This window comes from Pseudochaenichthys georgianus, chromosome 19 (genome assembly GCF_902827115.2).
Source record: "Pseudochaenichthys georgianus chromosome 19, fPseGeo1.2, whole genome shotgun sequence".
In the NCBI taxonomy this organism is placed as follows: domain Eukaryota; kingdom Metazoa; phylum Chordata; class Actinopteri; order Perciformes; family Channichthyidae; genus Pseudochaenichthys; species Pseudochaenichthys georgianus.
Window position 1 is genome coordinate 9,330,731 of NC_047521.1, and position 17,485 is coordinate 9,348,215.

General features: G+C 44.4%; 1 protein-coding gene across 1 annotated transcript in view; it reads left to right on the top strand.

Annotated features, from left to right (window-relative positions):
* Window positions 1-16,432, top strand: part of myo1d (myosin 1D) — a 126,520-nt gene extending 110,088 nt beyond the window's left edge. Inside the window, exon 24 of the mRNA XM_034107571.2 lies at window positions 15,111-16,432. Coding sequence (XP_033963462.1) covers window positions 15,111-15,267 — 157 coding nt within the window. The 3' untranslated portion in view covers window positions 15,268-16,432. The remainder of the gene's footprint in view (window positions 1-15,110) is intronic.
* Window positions 16,433-17,485: the final 1,053 nt, after the last annotated feature.

A 17,485-nucleotide genomic window follows, 5' to 3' on the forward strand; every position in this document is an offset into this window, starting at 1 on the left:
TTACAATGGGCTTTATTGGAGGCATGTTGAACGCTTTTGTCACTTCATGCCCTCAACAGGCATTTTGTTTAATTATTTTTGCTTAATTATTTGTCATTTTTCAAGCTACTAGATGTTTTCCTACATTTGTCATGAAAAAGTATGTCTCAGGGATGTAGGGTTTGGGAATTATGGCAGTTTTAAAAAAAATATGAAGGCAAATTTCAAGATTTCCTTCATAGCTGTGACATCACACACTCTAGTTAATGTTAACATCTGAAGAAAGCCTCTTTACCAAGGTATGAACAATGTTTAATATCTCTAAAAGTAAGAATCAGATTTAAAAGTTGTGTTACACGAATATGATGTCAGAAAGATGTGTAACATTTTAAAGTTGGAATGAGGTTTCTCAGTGAAAGTACAAATGAACAGTTAGCAGTTGAAGTCGCATGAAGATTTGTTGAAGTGTGAAGAATTTCTCCATTGACTTCCATGTTAAACATTTGATGAATTATGGGATGTATCTCTAGAATTATGAAAGTTATGGATGAGAAAAGTAATAGCCATCGATTCCCGACCGAGCTGAACGTTTTGATGTTTGAACGGAGTTGCTGTGATGTTCAATGCGGGAGGAGAAGAGGGCCAAAATAACAGGCGGAATAATAAAGAATTTGTTTGCGTAGAAGAACAGATAGTTGGAATGCTGTTAAGCATTCCCACTAAATAAAAGAAGTGGAATATTTCCATGGATGAAAACATATGAATTTTTGAAATTATGACATCAATCTTTTTGATAAATGTTGACTTTTCGACAAGAATACGTTTGCATCACACAAGTCAAAACAATCTTACACAGCCACCATGGAATTGAATTCTACGAATAGTATAATACCTATAACATCAGTGTGGCGTAATTTTCCACTTTATCTGGAACAGAGCAGATTTATTACCAGCAAAATACATTACATTTTCAATAAAGCTTTAAAGGTTTGTTAGATTTAGCATTAAGGATTTGGCTTTTTTGTTTTATGTATATTTTTGGCATAAAATAATAAGTATTGTCTCGGCAAAAGTAATTTATCTTCTTTGTGTAAAACTTGTGCTGCCTTTTGTTTAGTCACCAAAGTGTCTTAAAGGATAATATAATTGCTTTGTTGTTATATAACTTCCAATTTGGAAAGTCAAATTGTAATTTAAGTTCACAAATTCTCTCACATGCATGAAAGTGACTCACAGTCATTGTTATGTGGGCCAGCAGGGAGTCCTGCTCCACTCTCTGGCACGCTGCTGCAGCCTGAGGGGGGAGGCTGGTCGGTGGAGGGATGGATGGAGAGGGGCCCGGCCAGTGTGTGTGTGACAGTGAGGATGTGTTTTCAAACACTAGAGATAAAAAACGTAAAGGCGTGAAAACGTGCAGAGTGCGTCAGAGGCTTTGTATGAATGAAACAGTGTGAATGTGTGACTTGGTCTGACCTAATTTTCCTCAGTAGCCAGCCCTGATCACTGCCAAACAACCTTGTCCAACAATTTCTCTCACACTCAGTAAAGTGTGTAAACCATGCTAATAGTTGTGTTGTGTAGCATAACCACACATGCTTAGTGGACAGGTGGAATATAAAGCTTAAACTAACTGAAACTATTACTTTATTAGTCTATTGACAATTTTGTATTGATTCATCCTTTAAGTCATTGAGAAAGCCAACTTCTGCTTCTGTGATGAAAATGCTAATGCAATTTCACTCTGGGACATAGTGACATCACTATGTTACACTTGTGCTTCTATTGGCTAGCGCTCCAACACATTGTACGTGATAGGCTAAGACCCCATTTACACGCAAACGCATACGAAACGCAAACAAACCGAATACGATATCAAAAAAGGGGCCGGCCCGTTGCACTGGCATTATAGATGTTCGCCTAGGGCGCCAGTCAGATCTGTGGAGGTGCTGCTCTGACAGCTCTGGGAGGGAAAACAAATGTTTTGACCGTTGGTGCTCATCCTAATTTTCGGCCTTGATGTAACAACATTCATAATTAAGTAAATGTAACACCTTGTTCACCCCGGTTACACGTTTCATTCACCCTGTACGATGGGCGCTGCAAGTGATGAAAATGGGGGATGTTGGCTTATCTGGCACCCGCAGCCAAAGTGCGAGTGAGCGAGGGAGAAAGGGAGGGTGCACTGGAACCGGCGCTGTTGTTATTAGCATCTGGTGCTAGCTGCTCTAACGGAAGAATAAGATGTTTCTACGATGATGTGGAGGGAGAGTCCTCTCCAGTCAGACTGAGGCTGATAACTTCAGCTCAGTGAGGTAAAGGACTCTGAGTGTTTAGATAGTTCACTTTAGTCTAAGTTATCTCAGTGGGTCTCAAACGTTATGATCACAATTTATGTAAACACATATTTCCAAGGCACTTCTTTCACACACACATACGGGTATTGGGCCGAGTGCGACACCGTACTTCCGGTATCCGCCATTTCACGCGAGGTGCAAGCAGAATATCATAGTCTATTGCCTTAATCAATATCTAGTCAACTCTAAAATACCACATAAATGCAATGGCATGATAATATTATTGTGACAAGTGGGGTATTCACCTGGTGTTTCCAGAAATTAGACGTAGATGCAGCCAAAATCGACGAAGGCCACTTTCGAGGGTCGTTTTTCCATACGTCTGCAGGCAGCCTGTAAGGGCAATCCGACAACCCACACAGCTCTAGTTTACGCTGGTAACGACCTAGAGCACACCCCTCAAATCCAGAGATGTAATCCGAAGACATGCAGCGATTTCTTCGGTCGTTAATTCAGAAAAAAAAACTAGTGCGCTCTGCCTGGCTACTTTAGCTAGCTGTTTATATTAGCACCTCCAGGATATTAGCACCTCCAGGAAAATGGCATATTTATATATATATATATATATATATATGGCGCGCGTTGCATTGTGGGTAGCTTGTGACGTCACTGTGTGTGAAAGACTCCTTTATAATTATTGGGATAAAACAGGTTTGAAATCATTCCAATGTATAGGCTACTATAGGACAGTAAACCAGACATATCGTTTTAAACTGGAGATAAAAAAATATGCATAAATAAAATAGTAAAATAAGATATGAATGAACAACAAACATAAAATACGTTACATGTATTTGTTATTGGCTATGGGTTATTGGTTATGCTCACATACTTATTTAATTATTCAAATGTAAACCGATCTTTTTCATATGGGTGTTTATGTACCCCCTAGATCTAGTCTCTAGTAATTCTGCTTAAAGTGCACAAGATTGAAGCATTTTGCTTTAAAATGTTCAAACATTTCTTCCTGGTATGCCTGAGAGGGCAGATATGCTTGTTTTTCTCAACAAGAACTTAATCATTTGTTTTACCCTGCCCCTCAAAGAATCGGAATTGAGAACCGTTAAGAACCGGAATCGAAAAGTGGAATCGGAATCAGAATCGTGGAAATTCAAACGATACCCAACCCTACTCATAATACATACGAACAAAAGTGCTCTCTTGTAATTAGCTCTCACAAATTGGCATATTCTGCCCTCTGTGAGACCTTTTATTAAGCCTAATTTCAAATGCGTTCTAATAGAGATAAAACTGGTCCTGGATTTACTAAAGTTCACACTCTTTACAAGGATCAGTTTTGCATGGACACTTCTCTGACTGAAGTTTAATTGCAGCCTCTGTCATTATTATAAATATTTGGAAGGCGTTTACTTTTTTAACGATTTAATTTCCATTTCAGGATCATTAGGATTTGATTCCTGAGCTTGTTGATCTCAGACAAATCCCATCTGTGAACTTTGCGTTTCAGCCTCTCCCTCAAATGTTCAACACTTTAAAGCAACAGTTCCAGACGCTGATGGGGTAATTAGTTTACGTCTTAGTAAATCAGACACTAATTACAAACAGATTGTGAGCGCAAATTGAATGAAAGGCTTAGCACAAATCTGCCCTGTGCTTTCACATCAGAGATTAGGCTTTCCTTGTTGTTGTAACAAATACTTTGAATTGTTTTATATTTTATTTTTGCGTGACTGTTTTAAAATGACTATATAGTGAACGATTTTGTATATTATATAAAGTAAAGGATATGTATTGTCTTTTTTATTGATGCAGCTATTTGTGATGGTGTTATTTAGTCTCTTAATTGGTCAACATATTCACAGAGAAATAAATAGTATTGGTTACGTGGGGGGAAGTACTAAGAGCTGAAACAATTAATACAAATGTGCTAATTCTTTGTCACTTTTCAAGCAATCACAGTTTGTGAGGAATGTTAGGATTTTCTAAAAAAAGTATGTATTATTAGCTACTCCTGAAAAAAATACGTATTTAACACACAGCTCATTGGCTTATTTCAGAGCAATATTTATCCAAGTATATAAACGTATTTAAATTAGAAGTTGAATAAACTGGTAGAATTATCGACCATCTGACGCTGTGAGCTATACTTAATATGCTCCTCACAGCAGGGTAGGTCTATCTACGTTCCCATAGGATCTTCCCGCCTGAGTGTGTGTACAGTATACAGTATAATGTATGCACTCTCTGTCGTCTACCATCTTACTGTCACTTTAGATAAGAGCTTTAGTTAAGTGCTGTACAGTGAGGTTGATAGGAGCCTTGATATCAGACTGCATCTCTTCAGTGACCTCAACATTCACCCCATAAACCCCCCCCTCCCTCCCCAACACACATGTTCCACCCAGCAACAGCACCACACCATCTCCCGCTGTCAGGCCAATTATATGATTAGCCTCAGCACACTCCCTCCTCCATCTCTCTTCCCTTTCTCCCTCCCCTGGTTTTCTGTCCCTACTTCCTTTCTTCATTTCCCACCTGCTATTAATCTTCACACCTAACGTCTTTTCATCATGCTTTTTTATTCTGCTCCCCATCCCTTCATCTCCTATACACCCACACTTTAATCTCCTTCACGCCACTCATTCATTACACCTCCTTCCCTGCTTTCTCCCCATATCCTTCCATTCATTAATCCGTCCTTATGTAACGCCCATATCTTAGTCCAATCAACTCTACTGACCAAAGGCGTCTTTTCACAAAGAGATACTTTGATCCAACAAATAGTAAAACCTGTCACTGGAGTTCAGACACCATTACAGATTGACTTCAAAGGGACCTGCAGAACTAGGGTCAACAGAGTGGGTGGAGGGGGTCTGGAGGACGGGCTTGGGCTGACAGCCCAGGGGCACAGCAGAGGACCCGGAAGGGGTCTCGGGCGGACGGCCCAGGGGCAAGGCAGAGGCCGAGAAGGGGGACTCGGGCGGACGGCCCGGGGGCAAGACAGAGTCCAAGGTGGGGGTTATGGAGGGACGAGCATGAGGGCGAGGGCCGCGGCCGGGAAAGTCAGGGGGCCGGGCTCGAGGGCGAAGGCCGTGGCTCTCAGGGAGCCGGGATCGAGGGTGAAGACTGCGGCTCTCAGAGGGCCGGGCTCTCAGAGGGCCGGGCTCTCAGAGGGCCGGGCTCTCAGAGGGCCGGGCTCTCAGAGGGCCGGGCTCGAGGGCGAAGACCAGACATCTCCGGAGGCCGGGCAGGAAGGCGCTGACGGGAAAGCACCGGAGGCCGGGCAGGAACCGGTGTCGGAGCTGGTGGGACAGGCCTCGGCAGGATCCCCCACGGAAGAGGACCAGGACACGGGATTGGCAGGCCCCCCGGCAGGAGAGTAGACGGCGGGACCTCCAACGGGACAGACATACGATTGGTAGGACCCCTGGCAGAGGAGTAGTCGACGGGGCCTCCAACGGGACAGGACATGGAGTTGGCAGGACCCCCAGCGGAACCTCCAATGGACCAGGACATTGGGTAGGGACTTGAGACGTGACTCGAGAGGAGACTCGAGAGGAGAACCGAGAGGAGAACCGAGGGGGAACTCGAGAGGAGACTCGAGAGGGGAACTAGAGGAGGAACTTGAGAGGGGACTAGAGGAGGGACTAAAGGAGGGACTAGAGCAGAGACTAGAGGAGGGACTAGAGAAGGGACTAGAGGAGGGAACTGGAGAGGGAACTCGAGAGTGGACTGGAGAAGTGACTCGAGAAGGGACTTGAGAGGTGACTCGAGAGGGAACTCGAGAGGGAACTGGAGAAGTGACCTGAGGAGGGATTAGGGAAGGAACTAGAGAAGGGACTTGGGAAGGGACTAGCGAAGGGACCAGAGAAGGGACTATGGCAGCTGGGGCCAGAGCTGGGTCTGGAACCATGGCCGCTGGGGCCGGAACTGGGGCCTGGACCATGGCTGCTGGGGCCAGAACTAGGCCTGGAACCATGGCTACTGGGGCCGGCACCATGGTTGTATGGGCCGGTTCTGGAGCGGGAAACTTGGCTGTAAGGTCCAGTTCTGGAGCGGGAAACTTGGCTGTAAGGTCCAGTTCTGGAGCGGGAAACTTGGCTGTAAGGTCCAGTTCTGGAACCGGAAACATGGCTGTAAGGTCCGATTCTGGAGCCTGAACCATGGCTGTAAGGTCCGGTTCTGGAGCCGGAAACATGGCTGTAAGGTCCGGTTCTGGAGCCGGAACCATGGCTGTAAGCTCCGGTTCTGGAGCCGGAAACATGGCTGTAAGGTCCAGTTCTGGAGCCGGAAACATGGCTGCTGGGGCACGGGCTGGAATCCTGGCCCTGCGTCTCCTACAGGCCCCTTGGAGACACCGTGGACCTCTACCAGTACAGAAGTCCCAGGAAAGGGTTAGAGGCTTGAGAAAAGTTTCCAGGACTACTGGTAAAAAGTTGTAGCCACTCAGGCAACAAACTCCTGAGCCAGGGCTTGCGAGCAACCTTCTGGCGTGCCTCCTTCAAAGCAGCCACTCTACCCCGTATAGATGAGGCGTCATCCCACGTATAAAAAATGTACTCCAGAGAGCACCCAAGACTGTCCACCTGAAGCATCAAAAAAGCTGAATCCGCCGGGTCCATATTTGGTCGGTTCGTAATGTTACAGACAGATCTTAACAATAAATGCCTAAAGGACTTTTAGGAAGGCTTTAAAGGCTACCTTTCTGTCTTCAGGAAAGTAGTAGAGAAATAGAAACAATATTTTAGTTTATGCATACACCTGTTTGGTAGCAGAGTAGAGTCAAACTGATTCACTGTGATTCTGGGTGAAATAAAACGTTATATAAAAGCTATAAATCATGATCAAAGAGACAATAGCTCAAAAGTACAAACAACACAGTTGAACAGTTGAAATAATATTGCATACAAAGAAATGTTTTGTTTTGAGATTGAGGATAGACCCCTCTGTGAATACTTTGACTGACAATGCCTGAAAGAAGCTGATCTATAGTTACATGTATCATGATAATGTCACTTTGGTTGGTCTTAGCACTGGCTCTGTAAGCTCTACATCTCACCACAGCTGTATCGGAGAATATAAAAGCATGAATTTGTCATATTTTTATAAAACAGTTTAACAATTGAAACTCGTCAAAACCTAGACCCTCCCAACACAGAAGGCGCAGGTCCCTGATGGTGACTCACATCCGAACCTTCCTACCACTGAATAAAAAAGCAGTAAAATGTCAACAGATGAAAATAAACGACCCTTTGATTGACATATTGATTGCCTTTAACAAACAGAATAGGAGGTGCAGCCACTTGAACAGTAAGCGCAGTCCCTTCAGTAATGAGCAACTAATTGTGGCAGCCTGGCATTGTTTTCGCTTTTGACTCATTGTGCTCCAGCATATTGATTTACCTAATGTGTACTCCATTCAGCCATGAGAGTCCTTCTGAAAGGCCAAATGCACAGCTGATCAGTGAGTAAGGTTTGTCTCACTCGTTACGACACACACACACGCACACACACGCTTGTTTAACCCCCCTGCTGTGTGGCCATTATGGCTCTGCAGTGCGAGGTGGCCCCCACCATCTGTGGAGCCCCAGAGGCGGAGGGCGCTGCTTTGTACATTTCCGGTGGTGCTTCATCTCCCACAGATCTCTTAAACAGAGAGGCGTAGAGGTGAGAAGAGTGTCCTTTTGTTTAAGCAGAGCATCTGTCTGCGCTGCACTCCTCAGCGCAGCTTGCATAAGGAGCACTTATTGACCATCATTCACCCTCTGTCCTCTGGGACAAGGCAGAGTTCGCCTCCAGATGCCATGCGGACAGACTACCAGTGGTCCGCTCACATGTTGCCGTCCACAGCATCTTCTGCTTCCCTCAAGGGTATTGCAAGGTCACAGGAGGTTAATCTTGGCCAGAACAGTGATGTTGGGTAAAGTGGCCACACTTTGTAGTGTCAGAATCAGAATAATAATAATAATAATGGGTTCCATTTATAAAGCACTTCATATTTGAATTCAAATCCCTAAGTGCTACAAGTAGTGAGCATGAACAGTATAAATAAACATTACACAACACGGTAGAAATAATTAAAAAAAATATATATATATTATATAGCAAATTTTGACAACATATTATGCTGTCACATTTAAGGATCATAAAATAAATGTAATTCAAAACACCTCAGAGGCACTTTATAGGCAGCTTCTGCAGCAGCCTGGTTCTTGCTTTCTGTGCATAAAGAAGTGGAAATCCAAGCTAAGCATGGTAACAAAAGGAGCTTGACTGTTCATGTGTGATCCAGCTTCAAATGGAGCCTCTTGGGAGTGTAGCAGCCTCATAATATTGTGAAATGGAATGTGTCTTTGGGGAACATGTTTTAGATGGTGATGAATAAGATGTTTTTCAGTGTTGTCCATGGCTCGGCTCCTGACCTCTGTTTCAGTAGTTTGGGCCTGCAACAGCATAGATGCTCAGACTCCTATCGCCTCCTTTTGATGTAAGCCTCGCTTAGGCAGCTCGACCTCTGACCTCCACTTCTCCATGGATACTAAAGACCGACCTCTCCCTTTTCGTTTGCTCCTTTCTATTCCTTTCAATACACTTTTTAATCAATACCAGTTTTTGCTGTCAGCGCATTTCCCCCCCGTTCTTTAACATGACCTACTTAGTAATCCCTCCCGTTGTGAGTACGGCTCTTTCTGCTCTGCAGCGAGAAGAAAAGATAACGACGAGAAAGGGAGCCGACTATTAGAGACGGGGTGAAGCGATATCTATACCCGGATTCACTGCTCTTTCACAGCTTAGTAAATACTGCAAGCACAAGCTGCCTTTAGGTATAAATGAATGCCGAGTATCTCCTGAAATAGCCAAACACGGCTGCTGCAGAAGGGCTTCAGTGCTGCTCTGCTTTGCCTCGAAACATTCTACCGCTGTCTTGTCGAGCTCTATAACACCATATAGGATGCCTTTGGGCAAACTATAAAGGGAAATTGGAAATATGGAGATAGTAAGTTATTAGAAAAGTGTTTATAATACCCTTTTCCACAAACGTAAGATAATGCAGTCTTTTTAAACATGGGAACACCAGCTAAGAATAGGTTATGTGAGTTGAGTCAATTACGAATGGTCAGAAGAGACTGAAACGTTTTTAAAAGTTGTACATCGAGAGGAGAAGAGGGCAACATTCAGTATGCAGAAAAGTCAAGGCTTGTTAACCGTGACTTGAACTGATATCATTTCTCCACTCTTGAGATCTCCCTCGAGCCCTTTATTAATGCTGAGCTAAAGCACCTGTATCATACCGCTTTATCTGTATCTTAACTCAGCGTGCCGTCAAAACAGCTTGAGCTCCATTATTCATGCTCCTCATCTGCAGTACGAGCAACACTGTATAACTTAGGAACAGGGATGCTAATTAAAGAACTGCACCCAGACATCCTCTAAGGCAGTGTGCACTCTTTTAACTGGGGCAGATGAGGCCAGTAAGTTCCATCTATTCAAACTCGTTGTCGCATTGTTTGACAGCCTTTAAAGGCTCCTCACTGCTCTGTGTGTCTTTCTGCTTCCTCTCCAGTGTGTTTGTGTATGTAGCACACAGGAGCACGTGAGAGGTGTGATGCTGCCATGTGGGTGTGACTGGGAGAGGAAGCAGGATGCTGTGTCAGGTCTGGTGTTAAATGCAAATGCATGTGGGTGGCTAAGAAGACGGGGAGAAATGCAAGGGGATTAGGAAACATGGACTTAAAACAACTTCTTCTTTTAGTATTATTCTCATTAAAGTGAGGCACTGATACAGTTTATAACATGATACGGACCAATGTGATCACATGATAAAGGATGGCAGCAAAAGATCAGTGGCTTATCTAAACTATTCATAACCTTATATCCAAACTAACCTATCGAATGATTCTCTTTACTGAAATAACTAAACATACATTAGCCATTTGATTGAGTACCTTTATCATGTTGTCTCCCCCGGGTGAGCGGGCTTCCCATGTAGCGGACGGATTGCAACACCCCTATTTCAATTCTGATTGTGTTGCATGTCAGCCATCGTTGCTCTCTGTCTGCTTCTAAAAAATGTGTTTTAAAAAAAAAAAAAAGAGATGACATGGAATAAAAGCAGATTAATAGTCACAATCCAAATGAGATGCTTAAAAAACATTTGAATATTGCACAAGCTGCAAGGCATCCTAACAATATGACTCCCCACCACTATCTTTTGAATGAACCTGAACCGTAGTTAATGATCCACCTCTCCGTAAAGATGGTGTCTCCTCCCGCTGCGCCTGAGGAAATGTGGAGATGCTCTTCTACAATGTGCCCAGGCAGCCTGGAGATAAGCCTGACGCTCCATCAATCATAAAGGCAGCATGGCTCTGTCTGCAGTGTGTGAGCTCCCTCGGTCCTGCCCCATGGTGCCTGACCTTCACACATACTCACACACAGTATACAGGACATGTGTTGATGCCTTCTCCTCTCTCTTTGCATTTGCTTTCTTGAACTGAAATATTGATGTGAGGAGACTGTTGTGTTGTTGTTTGGAGAAAGTGCCATCCCTTGGTCTGAGCTGTGTGTGGAGGCACTGAGGCTCCGACAGACCAACAGCATGGGTCCATATCCTGCCCCGTTTGCATCAACCTGCAGGTGTCTGTGTGGATCTATTTTGGATACAGCCCATTCCTTCAGAGTGGACGAGTTGTGTCCTTGTGTCCCACTCCTGACACACAATCTGCTCTATTCTCTTTTATTTGTACAATCTGTGTTTTTCATGCTAATAGCTTCCCTTTTTGATGCATATATTTACCTCCTACATTAGTCTCCATGAGAACCAATCCTGTAAAAGCGCTATCCAAGAAAAGCCCAATGTCTACAGAGTGATGTCGCTATGTTACGGAAGTAAACAAAAGAGACCAATGGATGTGTTTCAGGCAGGGGGGGGGGGGGGGAGTGTATGGGAGAGAAACTCCCTCTGGATGGAACACAGGGATTTGAATGCACAAAACACCTATACAATATGCGACAAGGAAGATAAACCCCCCCCCCAAAACATAATAGGGCCCCATTAATATAAATCAGATTGCACTGCAAGTTTTTATTTATTATTTAGAGGCAGGTGTGGGGGAACCTTCTGAAGCAATGGGACTCAGGACTCAGAGAGACACGAGGAGAGCTGGGGCTTTGATGGCAAACACTGAGAGCTTCGGCCGGAGAATTCACGGGCCACGGTTTGACCACACGGTTGAGATGCCACAATCCATTCTGAAGAACTCTTCTGCAGCTCCAGGTTTGAACTAGTTCAGAGTGTAATAATCAACATTCTTCATCAGCGAGACTAAACAAATATGGACCCTGAATCTAACTGCTGTCGTCCATAGAAAAGAATGTGCGCCAGGGAACCTAGGTTCCAGAGAAAAGAAGGGCTTCTAGACGTCCCTGAACAACAAACTACCTCATGGCGGCTTGTGCTCGGTCATAAGCTGGCAACAACAATGCGCCCAGCTGCCCCTCCTTAAGAGAGATAGCAGCAATACCCAAGGCCGTAGACCTATGCCGCGGGAAAAGAGACAGTAAAGAACAGCTCTGTCATCAAAGTTAGAAGTGCGGAAAGATCCAACTTTGATCACCTGCTTAAAGTCCCGAGTCTTTATACTGTAGCTCCTCAGCTTTGCAGAATCCTCCCCCCCTCCTCCCCCTTGAGCACTCATGTTTTTTTAAACAGCAGAGAGCTTGGGGGAGAGCCAGGTACACTATTAGAGGGATGACTCAGAAGGGGGAGAGAAGGTAATCCTGGCTCTCCGATCTCAAAATATCCCTGCTCGTCCTTTTATGTTGCTGCATTCCTCCACTCTGATACCTCTCGGCACCGCTATGAAGATTCGTACCTATCAACTTTTATTTTACAGACCCATCTCGCCACTCTCCTGCGTTAGCCTCCAACATATTGTATTGTACCTTCACGTAAAGTAAAGAGGGTGTACTTTTGGCAGCCAGTGAGCCTGGGCTAGCATGGCATGAAGGGCAAAGGCAGCTGGGGGTAGGGAGAAGGAGAGAATTGATTTTCCAGAGAAGTTTGCCCTCGGGGCTCCGACTGGCTCCTGGTGGAAAAGGCCAGCCAGTGACCTTAAGGCTCCACTGATCCTATGTTTCTATCCAGAGATGACGTGGAGTGTTTATTCAGAGGCAAGCTGCAGCACTGCTGGGTCAGAAAGGTGTCAAAGACCTGTGTGGTGTACCCAATGGAAGCTTTGTGATGGTGTGTATACTTAGTGTGTGTGTGTTGGTGTGTTTCTGTGAATGTGAGCGTAACCCTGTTTGCCCTTCACCGAGAGCACAACATCCCCTCTGGCATTTCTGGGAGATGGAGAAGTAACGGGATGAGAGACGCTCAGAGAAACAGACGAATCACAACACACACACACACACAGTCCCATCGGCTGGCTGGCAGCCATGACAGATGGGGGAGTTCAGTTCACAGGGGGGGGTTGCCATGGAAACGAGCATCAGTGCTACCCTGAGCCTCTCTGCAGAGAGAGATAGAAAGGCTGTAGCGTGGGCAGCCTTTTGCTGCTTGTTTATGACTTATTGTCGTCCGGTCCACGACTCATTTCCTAATTTTAGAAGCGAGGGACAGTGATTGGCCGCTCGTGCGAATCCTAGTGTTTGCCGTTTATAGATTTGTTTACGAACGACAGCCACGGTCAGTAACTGTCAGGGAGAAAGTGTGTCACGCCGAGCGGACAGAGGGATATGTCCTCCCCTCCTCTCCGAGCTGCCACACAGAGGACACTTATCACATCCATGCTCTCGTTCCCCTCCACATTTACATCACTCTGAACAGCAGCTTCACGCTTTCTGCCCTCTTTCTCCTCGCTCTTTGATTCCTGTCATCGATCCCGTTTAAGAGCAAGCGCTGCAGAGCCCCAATCGGCCCAGGGAGGGTCTAACTAGACGGGACAGCCGCTAAAGGCCAATCTAGCCCGACAGCGCCATGTGGGTCCTTACTGCGACAGCCCTCCTGCTCCATGGCTCCTGTTATGTGTCTGCATGTGATGAAACGTGCACTCAGAGATGATTAGAGTACAGCAGCATCATCATGCACACACACTGTTATTCTCTCACACACGCACACCTCTGCCTTGCACAATCAATGTCATAAAACACACAACTACACTCGAAACAACAACAAAAAATGTCCCTTAAATTATTTCGGCTTCTTGCTTTAAATGTTTGAAACTATGCCACCAAGCAGATAATATACACGATGTTGTTATCAACAAGGCTGGAGGCTCATCTGCAGCCTGCTGATCAATGAAACCGTCATTTGAAAGGAATGATTGACCTGTGTTTGGGTAAAGAGTTAAATGAGAATATATATAATCCTTTTGTGTTTATGAGGTAAATATGATAGCTAGCTTAGCTTATTAGCTAATCATATTATAGGCATTTAGGACAACATGATCAGAGCAGCTGGTCACATCATATTTGTTTTAGTCAAATGATTTGATAATATAACCGTGTTAGATTTGTTAAAGAATTTCCTATATTTTTGAGTAGGCAACAGTTTATACTGACGGCTCTGTGCAGCTATTGTCACAATATCAGATATTCACTACATGACTAAAAGCATTCATCATAGCTACATTTGCACAATACTGTAAAAAAAAATTGACAAATAAAAAAAATAAAGCTTACATTTAAATTCACCTTTAACTTTGTTTATCAGGGGCTATGGGGGAGGGAGAAACGATGAATGATTTAGGGAGCGCTGGATTATTTAAACTCTATTAGCATCTGTGTATAATTAACATAATGTATTTGTATATACACATTGACCAATAACGTCTTAAAACAATCCAGATGAATACATACAGTATTCAGTATTTAAAATGGCTCGTGGTGGTTGACTCCAAATGGAAAATGTAGTCCACTCCCTGCTGCTGTTTGATTATCATCAAGCTGAGATGTAATGGCATATGTGTCACTTCTTGACCATCTACACACAGCTCCATCCAGGAAACTGGACTATAGGTCCAATCAGCCAGGTCGTAATGTGCTTCTAACCGCATGTAGGGATGTGGGCAGCCGAAGGGTTTTAAACATGTATTAGTTGCCACCTAATCACCTTGGTGACCTCTGAGCCAAGAACTATCTCACATCTCAATTTCTCTTCATTCACAAACAAATCATCTCTTACAGTACATGTACATACAATACCTCATGTCTGAAAATACTACTGCACACAGAGTAATGGTATGCGTGTGTAAGGAGAAGCACATCTGTGTGTGTGTGTGTGTGTGTGTGTGTGTGTGTGTGTGTGTGTGTGTGTGTGTGTGTGTGTGTGTGTGTGTGTGTGTGTGTGTGTGTGATGTGTGTGTGTGTGTGTGTGTGTGTGTGTGTGTGTGTGTGTGTGTGTGTGTGTGTGTGTGTGTGTGTGTGTGTGTGTGGTGTGTGTGTGTGTGTGTGTGTGTGTGTGTGTGTGTGTGTGTGTGTGTGTGTGTGTGTGTGTGTGTGTGTGTGTGTGTGTGTGTGTGTGTGTGTGTGTGTGTGTGTGTGTGTGTGTGTGTGTGTGTGTGATGAATGTCCGGAACAGCCTCTCATACCTCCGCCCTCACACACAGGGGTCACTAATGGATCTGCATATTATATCCCTGTACATTAAACTATGTGAGGATGTAATGCGTGGCAAGCATATACATCACTGTTGTAGTAATAACTGTATATGGATTAACCTTGATTGTATTTGTGAGTATTCTTCGCCTAATGTATCCTTACGCCTGCCAACAACCTAATCCCCTTTGTCCATCTCTTCTTTCCTCTGTCCAGTGAGAAGAGGAAGCTGCAGGTGAACATCACAAGTCCCATCCAGTGCAGCATGAACGGGAGGAAGTGCACGGTCATCGTCGAGCCCAAGATCAACCAATCACAGCCAGACTTCACCAAGAGCAGATCGGGTTACATCCTGGCTGTTCCTGGCAACTAAAACAAATGGGCCAAATGAAAACCGTGACAGCTGATTTCAGAAGCAGGCCATGATGATGATGATGATGATGATGATGATGATGATGATGATGAAGATGATTCAGCTCTGATTCACTTCTTTTGTTTCACCAGCATCTGATTGTGTGACGATTTAGATAGCTCTGTAGGAGGGTTGTGGTAATGAAATCCTCCGTATGCAAAGCCATGCCAAATTTGACCTGTTTCGTAGACTTCTATGCAATGTTACTATGAACAGGAAGTGTGCTTTACGCCTACATGCAAGATACACAGGTTTTTGTAAAATGCACTACAGGATAATCCACCAAAGTGGTGTTCTTTCTTTTTGAAAATCCAAATTTCATATGATTTGCTTTGTGCAATATTTACTTTATCGTAGTAGTTAAGATGAGAGGAGATTAGTGGGGGGGAATAGAAAAAGGCTCTACAGGAATTTATACTTGGGGCAGCTCCCTGGGTAGTACACATCTAAACCGGAAGTAAGATGATATTTATGTATGACTGATTGTTCATGAACTTGATTGATTATGCTCTAAAGTAGAAGAAGACCCTTTTTGTGGTACCTACTTACCTACTTACCTACCTACCTGGTAAATGAAAGGAAATGCAGCGTCCACTTTGAGTTATGAAATGTTTACAATCACGTGAGAACAGCGACGTGTGATTCAGTGGTTCAGTCCGTGTCTGAGGCGCCGACTCTAAACTCATCGTAGACGCTGAGCAGGATGTGTTGAGCATGTCCTGATTAACCTGCTATGCAAAGTGTTAAAAAATCTATTAATTTAAATCCTGCGTTGTATACTCTCTACTGCAATATGTACTTTTATAATCCTCTAATACTGCTTATATATTAAAGATAGAATATACCTTTTGTGACGGCACTTAAACTGCATTAATAGATACTAGATATCCAAAGCATTATACTTTCCAAAGTGTATTCAATTCCTAGACTTAAGTTTAGTAACAGAGTGTTGCTGGCCAGTACTGTAGAATCCCACGTGAACTCCAGCCCCTGAACGTAGTCTGTCTTTGTGGTGGGTATAGACACATCTCCCACTCACCAGAGAGTGTGTGTGTGTGTGCGTGTGCGTGTGTGTGTGTGTGTGTGTGTGTGTGTGTGTGTGTGTGTGTGTGTGTGTGTGTGTGTGTGTGTGTGTGTGTGTGTGTGTGTGTGTGTGTGTGTGTGTGTGTGTGTGTGTGTGTGTGTGTGTGTGTGTGTGTGTGTGTGTGTGTGTGTGTGTGTGTGTGTGTGTGGTGTGTGTGTGTGTGTGTGTGTGTGTGTGTGTGTGTGTGTGTGTGTGTGTGTGTGTGTGTGTGTACACAGTGAAGTCTGGACTGCTGGCCTACTTTCCCTCCCTGTCTAATAATGGGTGAGACATGTTGTGACTATTTGGAGATATTGGCTGTGGACGAAGTCAAGGTAGGAAGGTTCCTTACTAAATGATCTATAACATAGACTCCTCCCACATCTATCATTTCTGATTATTGCCTCTTTACACAGGAAATCCTCATTGTCAAATGTAGAAGGAATGGATTAGTGTGTCTTCATTTCTCCGTGATGTTGCTTTATGTTCAGGTCTTCGTGATGACTTGACAGTAACTTGTTGGGATGAGAGAAGCAGAGATGTATTGTCTCTACCCTCAGAGACAAAGAGAAGAGAGACAGGGTTCTGCCCCCCCCCCCCCCTCTCTGTGTCTGGCCCAGTTGGCGAGGCAGAGGCACTCCTGTCGTCTTTACTTCAACAGGAAGGAAACACTTGTTGGCAATCACTTGTTAGCCACGGCGCTCTGATTGTTCCTGAGCATTGTGCAGTCCAGTCATTTATCTTAATTAGTTTGCAAGTGTCCTTGTCTGTTGGTTTGGAGAAGCACACCTCCTTCCTTTGTACTGTAGAGGCTGACCTTGACCCGACACTTTGATGCAGAAGATCATGGTTTGGGGAAACTGGTGCATTCATTGTGTGGAGTAAGGGAGTTGTGTGTGTGTGTGTGTGTGTGTGTGTGTGTGTGTGTGTGTGTGTGTGTGTGTGTGTGTGTGTGTGTGTGTGTGTGTGTGTGTGTGTGTGTGTGTGTGTGTGTGTGTGTGTGTGTGTGTGTGTGTGTGTGTGTGTGTGTGGACTCTAACACTGCAGCCCTCCAGCACAGTGACGTCCCACAGGGCTTCTCCTCTTCTCCTCCTCTATTCGCCGCTCGTCATTAGG